This window comes from Fonticula alba (genome assembly GCF_000388065.1).
Source record: "Fonticula alba strain ATCC 38817 unplaced genomic scaffold supercont2.3, whole genome shotgun sequence".
NCBI lineage: Eukaryota > Rotosphaerida > Fonticulaceae > Fonticula > Fonticula alba.
In genome coordinates this window covers 3,294,328-3,305,296 of record NW_009242973.1, presented here as the reverse complement: position 1 = coordinate 3,305,296, position 10,969 = coordinate 3,294,328, and the positions used below count along the sequence as shown (strand labels likewise).

Below are 10,969 nucleotides of genomic sequence, written 5' to 3'. Positions count from 1 at the left end.
AGGTACCGGGCGGCCGGCGCCCGGGGCAGCCGGTGCTGGATGCCTTTGCCAAGGCACATGGCGGGCGCCTGCTCGCGTCGCTGACGTCGGTCTTCGGCCGGGAGCTGTCTCTCACCTCGGCTCCGGCCCCCGGGGCGGATCCCCTGTCGATGGGCGACATTCTCGGCCTGGTGGTAGCCCTGGCCGACTACACCGGGCTCCAGGCGGCGGCCGCGGCGTCCGATGGCATGGGCGACCCGGCGGTCCTGCCCGCGGCCGGCGGCCCGGCCGTGGCCGTTGTGGTGGCGGCATTGGCCGCGGCGGCCGACTCGGCATCCGCCTCGCCCTCGACCCGGGCGGCACACACGCACAACCTCCTGGCCCTGGTGGCGTGTCTGTACCTGAGCCGTCTGAGTGCCCTGGTGCCGGCCGCCGCGTGCCCCGTGCCAACGAGTGTCCATGAGCAGTTGCTTCTGGCCACCAGGGCGGCGGTGGATCTGGCCGCGCTGGCGGCCGCTCTCCCGGAGTTTGAGCCATACCTGACTGATCTGAGCATCGCCCTGTCGATCGCTGGCGGCATTGCTTTCGCCCCGGAGGATCTGACATACGCTCCCCTTTGTCCCCCTCCCTCCCCTCCGTACGTGCACGTGTACACCCACACACAGTCATACACGCGTCCATGCCCTTTCCTTTCTCCTTGCTACTTCCTGCTTGCCCCCCCCCCCCTGCCCCGTGCCCGTGACTCTGTTGCCCTCGGTCACTGACCGCATGGCGTGCTATCCTTCTGACGCCTCGCCCCCCGGCCGACATGACAACATGTAGTGCCTCCATCCGTTTGGTTGCGTTTGATTGGGTGGGCCTGGCATCGGCGCTGGCCTGCTCGGCCGACAAGCTCGGCACCGAGAAGGCCGGGCTATTGTTCCGCTTGGACTAGGCACGTCTGACTCTCGCGGCGCTGGTGGCCAAGACCCGGCCGGAGTTCCGGTCTTCGGCTTTGGATGCGGCGGGCGATGCCTCCCAGGAGGAGCGGCGCGCCGCCTGAGCCGACGCCTGGTGGCCCGCGTGACGCGCAAACCTTGTGCAATGCCAACCCCCCCCCCCCTTCGTGGACAGTCAGGCGATTCACACATCCTCCAACACTTGGGTGAATGTCCGGGCTTGGGTATTTGAGGCCACGGGGCTCACTCGCATGTCCCATGCCCCGGCTCCGTTGCCACTTGCCTCGCCCCCCCCCCCCTCGATTGGAGTGAGCCCTGTCCGGAACCGGAATATAATGAACGTGACTATGCTAGGAAGGTGGCCTTGTGGTGTGTGTGTGTGTGTGTGTGAGTCCCGGAATACGGACTTGCCGCACATGGCTCAACCCTACGATCCCCATGCTTGGAAACGAGACACGTCGGACCTCCGACCATAGACAATTCATTGTTTCACCTTGTACGCAGTCTGCCAATCTCTCTTCTTTTTATTGCTACCTCTCTTGCGATCGCCTTCCTACTCGTCCCGGGCCGAGGCACCAGACTCTCCCTGTCCAGACACAATTGCGCACCCCCTGGTCCGGTGCAACGTCCTTTCAGCCCTAGCCCGCTCTGAGCCAGAGGCAGATTTCCGATATGGACTCCGCTAAAGCTCCGGTCTTTTGACGGACGGTCGGATCGATGTCGGTCCCGCTCCACTCCCGCCACGGCCATACGATCCTCTGCTCAGATCGAAGAGATGGCGGGGAGATGGGTTCGTGACATGGGGGAATATGTTGGGTCTTTTTTTCTCGAGCTTACTGCTGGATTTTCCAACGGGATGCGGGATCGCGCACCATTTTGGGCGGAAGGCCTTCCATGGCATTCTATACTCATACGCAACATTCGGGGTCACGCCGGATGGTCCAGGGTCCCGGCTGGGGCTCTGACGAAAGTGACCGCGGCCCTTTCGGGATGGGGCCCGACTCGATCCAATTTTCTTGCCCCCCCCCCCCTCTCCCCCTGATCCCATTCCTCTGCCGGCCCCTTTTTTTACGACCGCCAGCACACAAACTCAAAACTCCGAGGAAAGCAGACCACGGTTGGTTGGTAGCGGGACTCCTTCCCTTCTCAGCTTGGCTTGCGCGGCGACCAAAGCGAGGGCGGGGGGATGGGACGCCCCCGGCATTCGGGGTCTCCCAGGCCGAGGCCCTTGGCTGTTGGCCTTTGCCCGGCCTTGTTTTTGAACTGCGCACACCTGGCGCTGGAGATCACGTCTCGCTAGAAGGGGTCTACCCTTGTAGTCTTGCATCTTCCATGCGAAGTTGCTTGTCCTTCTGCTTGCCCCCTTGATCGATTTGAGGACTTGCTCCCGGCAGCCTATGCAGCCGGCAGACAATGATCACTTCGCCGATCAGCCCACTCTTCTCCTCCGTGCCAGGCCTAATCCAGCTGCCGGTAGATCGCCAGCATGACTCGCATCCATGGCCTTGCTCCCTTTCCGACGGATCTGAGCCATGAGTATTCTGCGATGGGTTCTCCCGCCCTGCTATGTCGCGGAGCGCCGATAAAAAACACACACACACACTCGGGAACTCGATCCGTGGCGTGACGAATATGTGCATCCCCATGACCGGACAGTCAAGAGGGGCTTTTTTTGTGCCACCCTACTCATTGGGATTTCACTTGGCCAGCAGCGGGCCCGGCTCCTCATGCTGAACACATAGAAGCTGCTCTGTATCGAACTCGAGCGGGAGAAGCGTGACTGCCGCTAGGAACAGAAAGATTCTATTATGGGCCATTTACACATCACCGTCGGAGTGATTCTCGAGGCCACCCATGACTGGTTCAAGGGGGAGAGGTTTCCTTCTCTATGAGATCGCTGAGCGTGGCCGCCAGGTTGGCCGCCGATGGGCGTTCACGAGGATCGGCCGCCCACGCCTCGCGGTAGATCTGACAATAGTCCGCCATCCAGGCCGGCTCGCTGCCCGTGTCACCCACCAGCACTGGGGCCGGGGTTCCAGAGGAGGGGCTCATGTCCGGGCGCTTGCCGGCCAGCACCGCAGTGGCGACCTCACCCGAATCAGTGTCTGGATGGTCATGTTAGTCACGATAAGCCCTTGAGTGAAGAAGGAGAAAGAGAGGGAGAGAGAGAGAGAGAAAAGAGAGAGAGGAAGGAGTGAAAAGCGCACCGGCCCAAGGGCGCGCCACGGCCACCAGCCCAAAGAGCAGCACACCGAGCGAGTAGATGTCCACCTTCAGCAGAGAAACTACGCTGCTGTCGGATGGCGCCAGCGGGAAGGCCATGCCGAACAGCCGGGCCAGCGTCTCCGGCGAGGCGTATGGCAAACTGCCGGCCGCCACATCGCCCAGCGTCGGGATGACAGAGAACCGGTTGAGAACCAGCGCCACGCCGAAGTCCCCGATGACAGGCTGCAGGCGACCGGGGGCCGCCGGATCCGGCCGGAGGAAGATGTTCTCCGGCTTCAGGTCCTTGTGCACCACGCCGCGCGAGTGGATGAACGCCAGGCCGGCCGCTGTGGGCGGGAAGATAGTCGGTCAATGCCCGGTGCCAGAGGGATGTCAGGCATGCGGGGTCACGCGCGCACCAATGTCGGCGGCCATCTGCAGGGTTTGCACCGGGCCCAGGCGAGAGGGCCAAAGCAGGTCCGACAGGAGCCCCGGGTAGTGGGGCATCACCAGGGCCTTGCTCGGGGCAGCCGAGTAGCCAACCAGCTGGCACACAAATGGCGACCCCCCGTCGGCCAGCAGGATGCTGAGGATGGCAATTTCTTGGTCGAGCAGCGGCTCGAATTGCGTGCGGAAGGGCGAGTCTGCCAGGCGCATGGGGGTCAGGGGGAATCCGGAATCCGAGCACCGGTAAAGGCCACACGCACCGGTCGAGATCATCTTCACGGCGCCGGCATCACCGCCGGCTGCCGTACAGAGGTCCGAGCGCAGCAATGTGCACGGCAGGACCACCGCTTGGGCACCCTTGCCGAGCTCCTCGCAGCCGGGCTCAATGCGATAATCCACCTCGGGGTTGAGAAGCAAATGCCCCGGCAGCGACAATTCTACATGAGGGATGTCAGAGGAAGCCGAGCGGAAGGCAGGTCAGTGTGGATGAGCACCGAGCAGGGCGGGGGGGGACTGTTGCCATCGTACCAATCATGGTGTTCATCACGGTCATGTCCTCCTGCGAGATGGCGCGTGTGTTGAGGCGTGTGTGTGTGCGAGGGGGCGGGGGAGGGGGCGGGGGAGGGGGCGAGGGGGTCAGCACGAGGGCAAACGAGCGAAGCCAAGCAGGCGAGAACATACCGGGTTGCCAATGTATTGCATTGGGATGGCGTCGCCATCCTTGGCGGCAGCCTGGCGTCGCCGGCGCCGCAGAAGAACAAGAACCAGGATCAAAATAAGCAGCAGCAGGAGGAGCAGCGCCAGTGGTAGGGCGATCGCCAGCACAAGCAAGCGCGAGCCTGGAGGTGGAGCCGATGGAGGAGGATGGTCAGAACAACATTGCCGAATGGCCAACATCGTGGGACAGGACTGAAGCAGCAGACACACCTTTCTTGGGACAGCTGCCTGGCTGGTCGCAATTCGGCTCCAGGCAGCCATCCGGCCCGGGGCCGGAGCAGCTACCACACGCCATGTCGCAGGCCGAGCATACGTCGGCCCGGTCCTCGGGCGCGAACCACCCGCCAGGGCACATGGCCACGCAGGTGCGCGGCCCAGAGCCAATCGGCGCCGCATCCGTCGCCTCGCGGTCCAGCAGCCGGATCGAACGCATGCCAGCGCCGCACTGCTCGCAATCCTTCGACGAGGCCGGGCACGAGAGGCACCCATCCGGGCAACGGAGACACCGCCGGCCGGGCAGATCCGTGTGCCACCCAACCGGGCAGGTGTCCTCGCCAACGGGCCGGCAGTAGCCGGAGCCCACCATCAGCAGACGATCAGCCATGCAGCGCGTGCAGTGGCCGGCATCGGCCCCGGTGCATTCGGCGCACTCCGCCACGCAGGGCGCGCATGCCTGGGAGCCCGCCAGCGGGCCCTCCTCAACGAAGTACCCGCTCGGGCAGGCCCCCACGCAGCCGACACCAGCCAGCAGGAAGAGGCCCGGCGGGCAGGCCGTGCAGTCCTCGGGCCTGGCGCCACCCTCACAGGAGGCGCAGCTTTGGTGGCAGGCCGCGCAGCGAGCCAGCGAGGGGGTGGTCAGGTCGGCGAACTCCTGGCCACCGCACCGGTCCACACATGTGCCCGGCGTTGACCCGAGGAGCCTGCCCGCAGGGCACTGGGTGCAGAAGCCAGGCCAGTCCCGGCACTGACGGCAGCCAGTGTCGCAGGCAATGCAGGTGCCCTGCCTCGCCATGAAGCCCGCTCCGCAATCCGACACACACCCATACAGGGGGTGTGTCAGCAAGTTCCCACTGCAACGGGTACACTGAACGCCCGCCGGCCCAGCGCACTCCAGGCAGTTCGAGGAGCAGAGCAGACAAGTGTCCGAGGTGCTGGGATCCGATCCGGGGAAGGTTCCACCCGGGCATGTCTCCAGGCAGGAGCCACTCCAGAGGCTCGAAGCGGCAGGGCCACAAGCGGTACACTGGCTGGCCTCGGGCCCGGCACAGTCCAGGCAGGAGCCATGGCAATCGGCGCACCCGCCGCCCAGTGGCGTGCTCCCGGGCGGACACCCACCCAGGCAGTGAGAACCGTGCGACACGTGTGACCGTGGGCACAGATCGCACTGCCCGGCTCCGGGCCCGGTGCAGGAAAGACACGACGAGTGACAAGCCTCACAGGTTCCGGCGTCCTGGAAGAACCCCAGCGAGGGGCATGCCTCGCGGCAGTACCCACGGTCCAGAACATGGGCCCCCGGGCAGGCGGTGCACGAGTTCGACCGGTGCGAGGAGCACTCCGCGCAGGTGCCATGGCACGGGAGGCAGGCATCTCCACTTGGAGCCATGTACATGCCCGAGGGACAGGCAGCCACGCAGGTGCCATCCGGCAGCAGTAGCTGGCCGGCCCCGCAAATGAGGCACACGCCCGGGTTGGTGGGGCTGCATGACTGGCAGTCGATGTCAGCGCAGTCGCCGCATGTGGGACAGGGATCCGGCAGGCAGGTGCCGTCCGCCTGAAGAACCCAGTCCGTGGGGCAGGTCAGGCAGTGGGTCGACAGGGGACCGCTACAAGTGGCACAGCGACCCGAGCAGTGCGAGCAGGCTCCCTCCTCCGGGAATGTGCCCTCCGGGCAGGAGGCCACACAGGAAGACCCATGCATCCAGAGGCCCGGAGCACAGGTCAGGCAGTCATCCATGCCATTGCCATCGCAGGTGGCACAGGTCCCATGGCACTGGAGACACTGCTTGCCGGTGGGGTCAATTTGCAGCCCGAGCCGGCAGGCCCGACAAATGGCCCCGGACTGGGCCGTGACACAGGAGAGGCAGCCGGCATCGGCACAGGCCTTGCACTGGCTGGACCCGGGAACCGAAACACCGGTCCCCTCGGGGCAGGTGCGCACACACTCGCCCGAGGGCGCGCGCAGCCAGCCCGTCGCGCAGGCCGTGCACTGGGAGGCCGTCGGGCCGGTGCACCCGGAGCAGGCCGCATCGCAGGACCGGCACGTGCCTGGCACGCCGCCGGGCAGGTACCGGTTGCCGGCACACGCCGAGCACTGGCTGGACGCCGGGCCCAGGCAGGCCGAGCAGGAGGCCGCGCAGGCAACACACTGCCGGCCGTCCGCCGAAATGCCAAGCCCCGGCCCGCAGGCCGTCACACACACGCCCGCCTGGAGCAAGTGCCCGGAGGGGCAGCTGGCGCACAGGCCGGAGCGCGTGGCCGAGCAGCTGGCACAGCTGGCATGGCAGGTCTCGCAGCGGGGCGGAGACACCGGCACCCCGGTGGACTCGCTCGCCACCGGCAGCAGCCCCGGCTGGCAGACACATGCCCCCACGCCCTCGGCCATGCCCACCGGGCAGACGCAGTCCTGCGCACCCGGGGCCACCGGCACCGCGTGTGTGATGCACTCGCACGCATCCGACAGGGGGGTCAGGTGCCGCAAACGCCCGGGGCAGACACACTCGCCGGCCACCGGGTCAAAGTCCACCTCGGCCGGGCACCAGTTGCTGGTCTGGTCCGACCGGCCGAACACCCGGATCACCGGGACCGGGGCGCTGGAGGCGGAAGGCGCACCAGAAGGCGTGACCTGGTCCAGCAGGACCACATCCACATATCGATCCCCATCGACATCCACCAGCAGCAGCTCCGGATCCGCCAGCGCCGGGTACTCGACCGACTGCATGGCAGCCGCCGACCGAGATTCCGGCACCTGCCCCGGGAAGATGACCGTCTGACGGAAGGTCACTGGGACCGTGCTCAGTGTGGAGTACATCACCACTCGGCCGGTGGCCGGCCAATGGAGCAGCAAATCGTCCATCCCGTTGCTGTCCATGTCCTTGACCAGGGCCACCGGCCGGCCATCGGGACCGCCGCCGGCCAGGGCCCGGGTCTCCAACAGGAGAGCATCACAGCCATAGGTCGACCGATCGGTGGGCCATGTCCGCCCAGGAGAGCCAAATGCCGGAATGGCTTCCTTCCACCCGGTGTGCTTCTCCAGCAAACAGTCCACAGGTAGGGCCATGATACCGTCTGGCAGGCCGTCGGTCCGGATAAAGACCAAGTAGTAAGTCTGATCGTGAAGGCGCAGCGAGGCCAGTTGCAAATCCACATCATCCGGCTCATTCCCGGCCAAAGCCACCGCCAGCTGGTGTGAATAACTCGCGACATCATTGACGGCCACAATCCCACGACCAGAGGCCACGGCACTCGGCAGGAAGTCCTGCACGGACGGGACCCGCGCGAAGAAGAGAATGGAAGAGGAGCTCTCGAGTCTGGTGGAAGATCGGAACACCGGCAGCCCAATCGCCCCGGGGGTCAACGGCAGCTCCAGCATGTGCCAATCGCAACCAGGCGCCGTTGGAGGGACATCCTGCACAGCCATCAGAATGACCACCCTCGGACGAGCACCCAACATGGCAGGCCGGCGAAGCATCAACAATGCACGGCCTGGCAGAAACCAGCTTCCCATGCTCGGGTGGAAGGACAGCTCGGAAGCAAGGAAGGGAACCCACACACGATAGGAGATGCACTCGGGCGCGCCGATCATGTTGAACATCTCCGGCGAGCCTTTGACCGTGAGTCGGGTTTTGGCCGGCAGCAATGCCCAGCTCATGGAGCAAGTGCGGAAGTCCGACGGGGCCACCGGCGGCGGGTCAGATTCCCGCAGAGGGTTGGGATGCATCTGGATCACGTCGTAAAAGAAGCCCATCGCCCGTTGGAAGTGAAGCACCGGCGAGTCGGGCGTCAGCGTCGGCACCGGCTCCAGCCCGACCGAGGGGAAGGCCTGGCTCAGCTGCGAGAACCAGGGCCGGCGGATTGGATAATATTGGGAAAGCAGGACCGAGCGCGGAACCAGGCTCAGGCCGGTGTGATTGATCAAGGGACCCGGGGAGGGGACCCCGGCAGTGGCAAAATCCCCGCCCACGGCACCCGGGCCACCGAGGGAGAGTCCCGGCAGCTGGCTAGTCAGGCTGGCCGAGGGAGATCCGGCCTCCGGGCGGAGATCCATCCCCGGGGGATCGGACTGCGCGGTGGCCTCCCGTTCAAACAGGACACAAGTCTCGTCCAGCCACTGGGAGGCGCTGACGAGATCCAGACGGCCGAATGGGGCCGGCCGACCGTCGGCAAGCAGACGCGCCAGGGGAAGCAGCCACACACTCTGCGAAGCACCAAAATGCGGGTACTCCGGCTGCAGGACATGCAGCGTGGGGAAGGTGGTCGACACGGCACGCGACCCCTCCACCGCGCCGGCCTGATCCACCGCGCGCAGGGTTGATACATCCACCACCCGGAACCCGGCCCACGAAGGGTGGGCCTGGACCTCGGCCGAACTGATCCATGTATCGCCCGGATCCCGGGTCTGGCACACGGCATCCACCACCGGGGCAGCCGGGTCCGGGCAGCCGGTGGCGCACTCGCCGGTGGGCGTGCGAATCAGCCCCGGCCGACAACGCAGGCACTGGCCGGATGCATCGCACAGCATGCAGCCATCGACATCGCACGGGGCACAGTCGACTGACAAACGGCAAGGGGGTCAGACGAAGGCCAGTGCAACAGAGCAGCGGGCAGAGGGAAGGCGATGGGGGAAGAGAGAGGGGCCGAAAGAGGGGGAAAGGGGCGCAGAAAAAAATCAGAAAAACACGGGCAACCAGCACGCACCACCGAACCCGGCGGGGAAGTCCCCGGTCGAAGAGCCACACTGGTTGCACCGGCCAGACCCATCGGCCGGGGAGCGAAGCCCCGGCCCGCATGTGCATAGGTCCCGGGCCTGCAGGGTGGTGGGGATGGGCATGCACTCGGGGCCGGCTTGAGGATGGTCACAGCGAGACTCGTTCCACGTGCTGGGGATGTTACAAACGCTAGCCTGGCCACATCCGCAGCCATTCTTCGGGGAGGCCTGTTGGAAGATGACCAGAGTGTTGGACATCCAGGCGAACATGGCCAGCTCGCTGACACCATCCCCATCGGCATCCAGCGGCAGCATAATCAGGCCCGTGGTGAAGGTGGCGAAATTGGAATGCGGAACCAGCGGCTCGACGGACACCGTCACATGGTCCGAGTTGCCGGCCCCAGGCGGCACCCTTTGATGGATGGTCACTCGGAAAACCCACTGACCATCCCACAGGAAGAGGATGGCCGTGGTGGGAGTCAGGCCGTTCGGATCCAGGACGGCCTGCATGCCGAGTGGCTGATAATCGGCCCGGTGGCCGAGATGAGAAGGCGTCAACAAGGCAAGGGGCGCCTCAAAGCGCGGGCGAAGGTCCCCCCCGCGGCCCCGGTTCCGGAGGAGGTACACCAACGCGTCGCCGATGCCCGGGGAATGGGGAACGAGGAGAGCTGGCGGCCGGCCGCCAGGCCCGGCAGATGGGAGGCCAAACAACTGGCCACAGGGCATGGGATCCGGGAGCAGGCGCTCAGGTGCCGTGGCTGGAGACGCGACCCGCAAATCGGCGGCCAAGCGTGGCTGCCAGCCGAGCCAGCAAAGGCTCTTGCTGGGAATGTCGGCCGAATGCAGGACCAGCACCGTGTCCAAGCCGAGGCTGTTGTCGGCCTCCAGCCAAAGGGAGCTGTGGGTTTGTGTGTGGCTGAGCGGCCGCATACCAATGCGATTGTTGGACAGGAGGGCCAGTTGCGGCGCCTCGCCCGGAACCCGGCCGGCAGACACCCGACCGAGTGACGCATTGGCAGAGGGGCTGCCCGAATAGGAGCGAAGCTTGTTGCATAGTCCGTGCAGGCTCCGAGAGCACTGGCGTAGGCTTTCCCAACTTACCTGCATATTTTGGGGCCCGGTCGGCCCGGGGACTTTGATCACTTGGCTGCTCGGGGTATTGAAGCTGTCGATTTGAAATTGGCCCCCATGTGGGTCCCTCTTGAGCATGAGAGAGAGGTTCCCGAATACAAGCAGATCCGCCGGGTGGGTGGCAGGGCTGTCCGAGTGGATGAATTGGGTCGACATTCGAAACTCCACCATGATGGGACTGGCACGCAGCAAGCCGCCCATGGATGCGAGTGCGACCCCGCCCGGGGAAAATCCCAAATCCAGGATGGGACTGGCTTGATGGTAGGGCCACTCGGGGGCCGGCCGGAGGAGTGTCACCGTGGTGCCCGGGTCGACCGGGGCACACCGGCCGGCCGGCGACCGGTCCAGGACGAGAGTCAACCCGGCCGCGCAGCTCAGGCAGTCGCTATCCTGAGTGCCGGAACAGGTGTCACAGCTGCTATGGCACTGTTGGCAGGGTGATTTCGCTGCTTCGCAAGCCGATGTCAGCGATTGAATGGCACGTCGAGTGTGAGATAGAGAGGGAGGGAGAGGGAGAGGGAGAGGGAGAGGGAGAGAGGGAGAGGGAGAGGGAGAGGGAGAGAAAGGACACAGAGAACGACAGAGAGAACGACAGAGAGAAGGACACAGAGAACGACAGAGAGAAGGA

The 10,969-nt window shown here is 65.4% G+C and overlaps 2 protein-coding genes across 2 annotated transcripts in view; one reads left to right on the top strand and one right to left on the bottom strand.

The window, feature by feature from the left end:
• H696_02485 (hypothetical protein) overlaps positions 1–1,286 on the top strand; it is a gene marked incomplete at its 5' end in the record, with an annotated part of 4,183 nt that extends 2,897 nt beyond the window's left edge. Inside the window, 2 exons of the mRNA XM_009496394.1 lie at positions 30–616; positions 802–1,286. Of these exons, the coding sequence (XP_009494669.1) occupies positions 30–616; positions 802–913 (699 nt within the window). The 3' untranslated portion in view covers positions 914–1,286. The remainder of the gene's footprint in view (positions 1–29; positions 617–801) is intronic.
• Positions 1,287–2,646: 1,360 nt separating this feature from the next.
• H696_02484 (serine/threonine protein kinase) overlaps positions 2,647–10,969 on the bottom strand; it is a gene marked incomplete at its 5' end in the record, with an annotated part of 9,986 nt that continues 1,663 nt past the window's right edge. The window contains 8 exons of the mRNA XM_009496393.1: positions 2,647–3,022; positions 3,125–3,469; positions 3,542–3,766; positions 3,830–4,006; positions 4,098–4,128; positions 4,251–4,408; positions 4,497–9,056; positions 9,201–10,767. Coding sequence (XP_009494668.1) covers positions 2,781–3,022; positions 3,125–3,469; positions 3,542–3,766; positions 3,830–4,006; positions 4,098–4,128; positions 4,251–4,408; positions 4,497–9,056; positions 9,201–10,767 — 7,305 coding nt within the window. The 3' untranslated portion in view covers positions 2,647–2,780. The remainder of the gene's footprint in view (positions 3,023–3,124; positions 3,470–3,541; positions 3,767–3,829; positions 4,007–4,097; positions 4,129–4,250; positions 4,409–4,496; positions 9,057–9,200; positions 10,768–10,969) is intronic.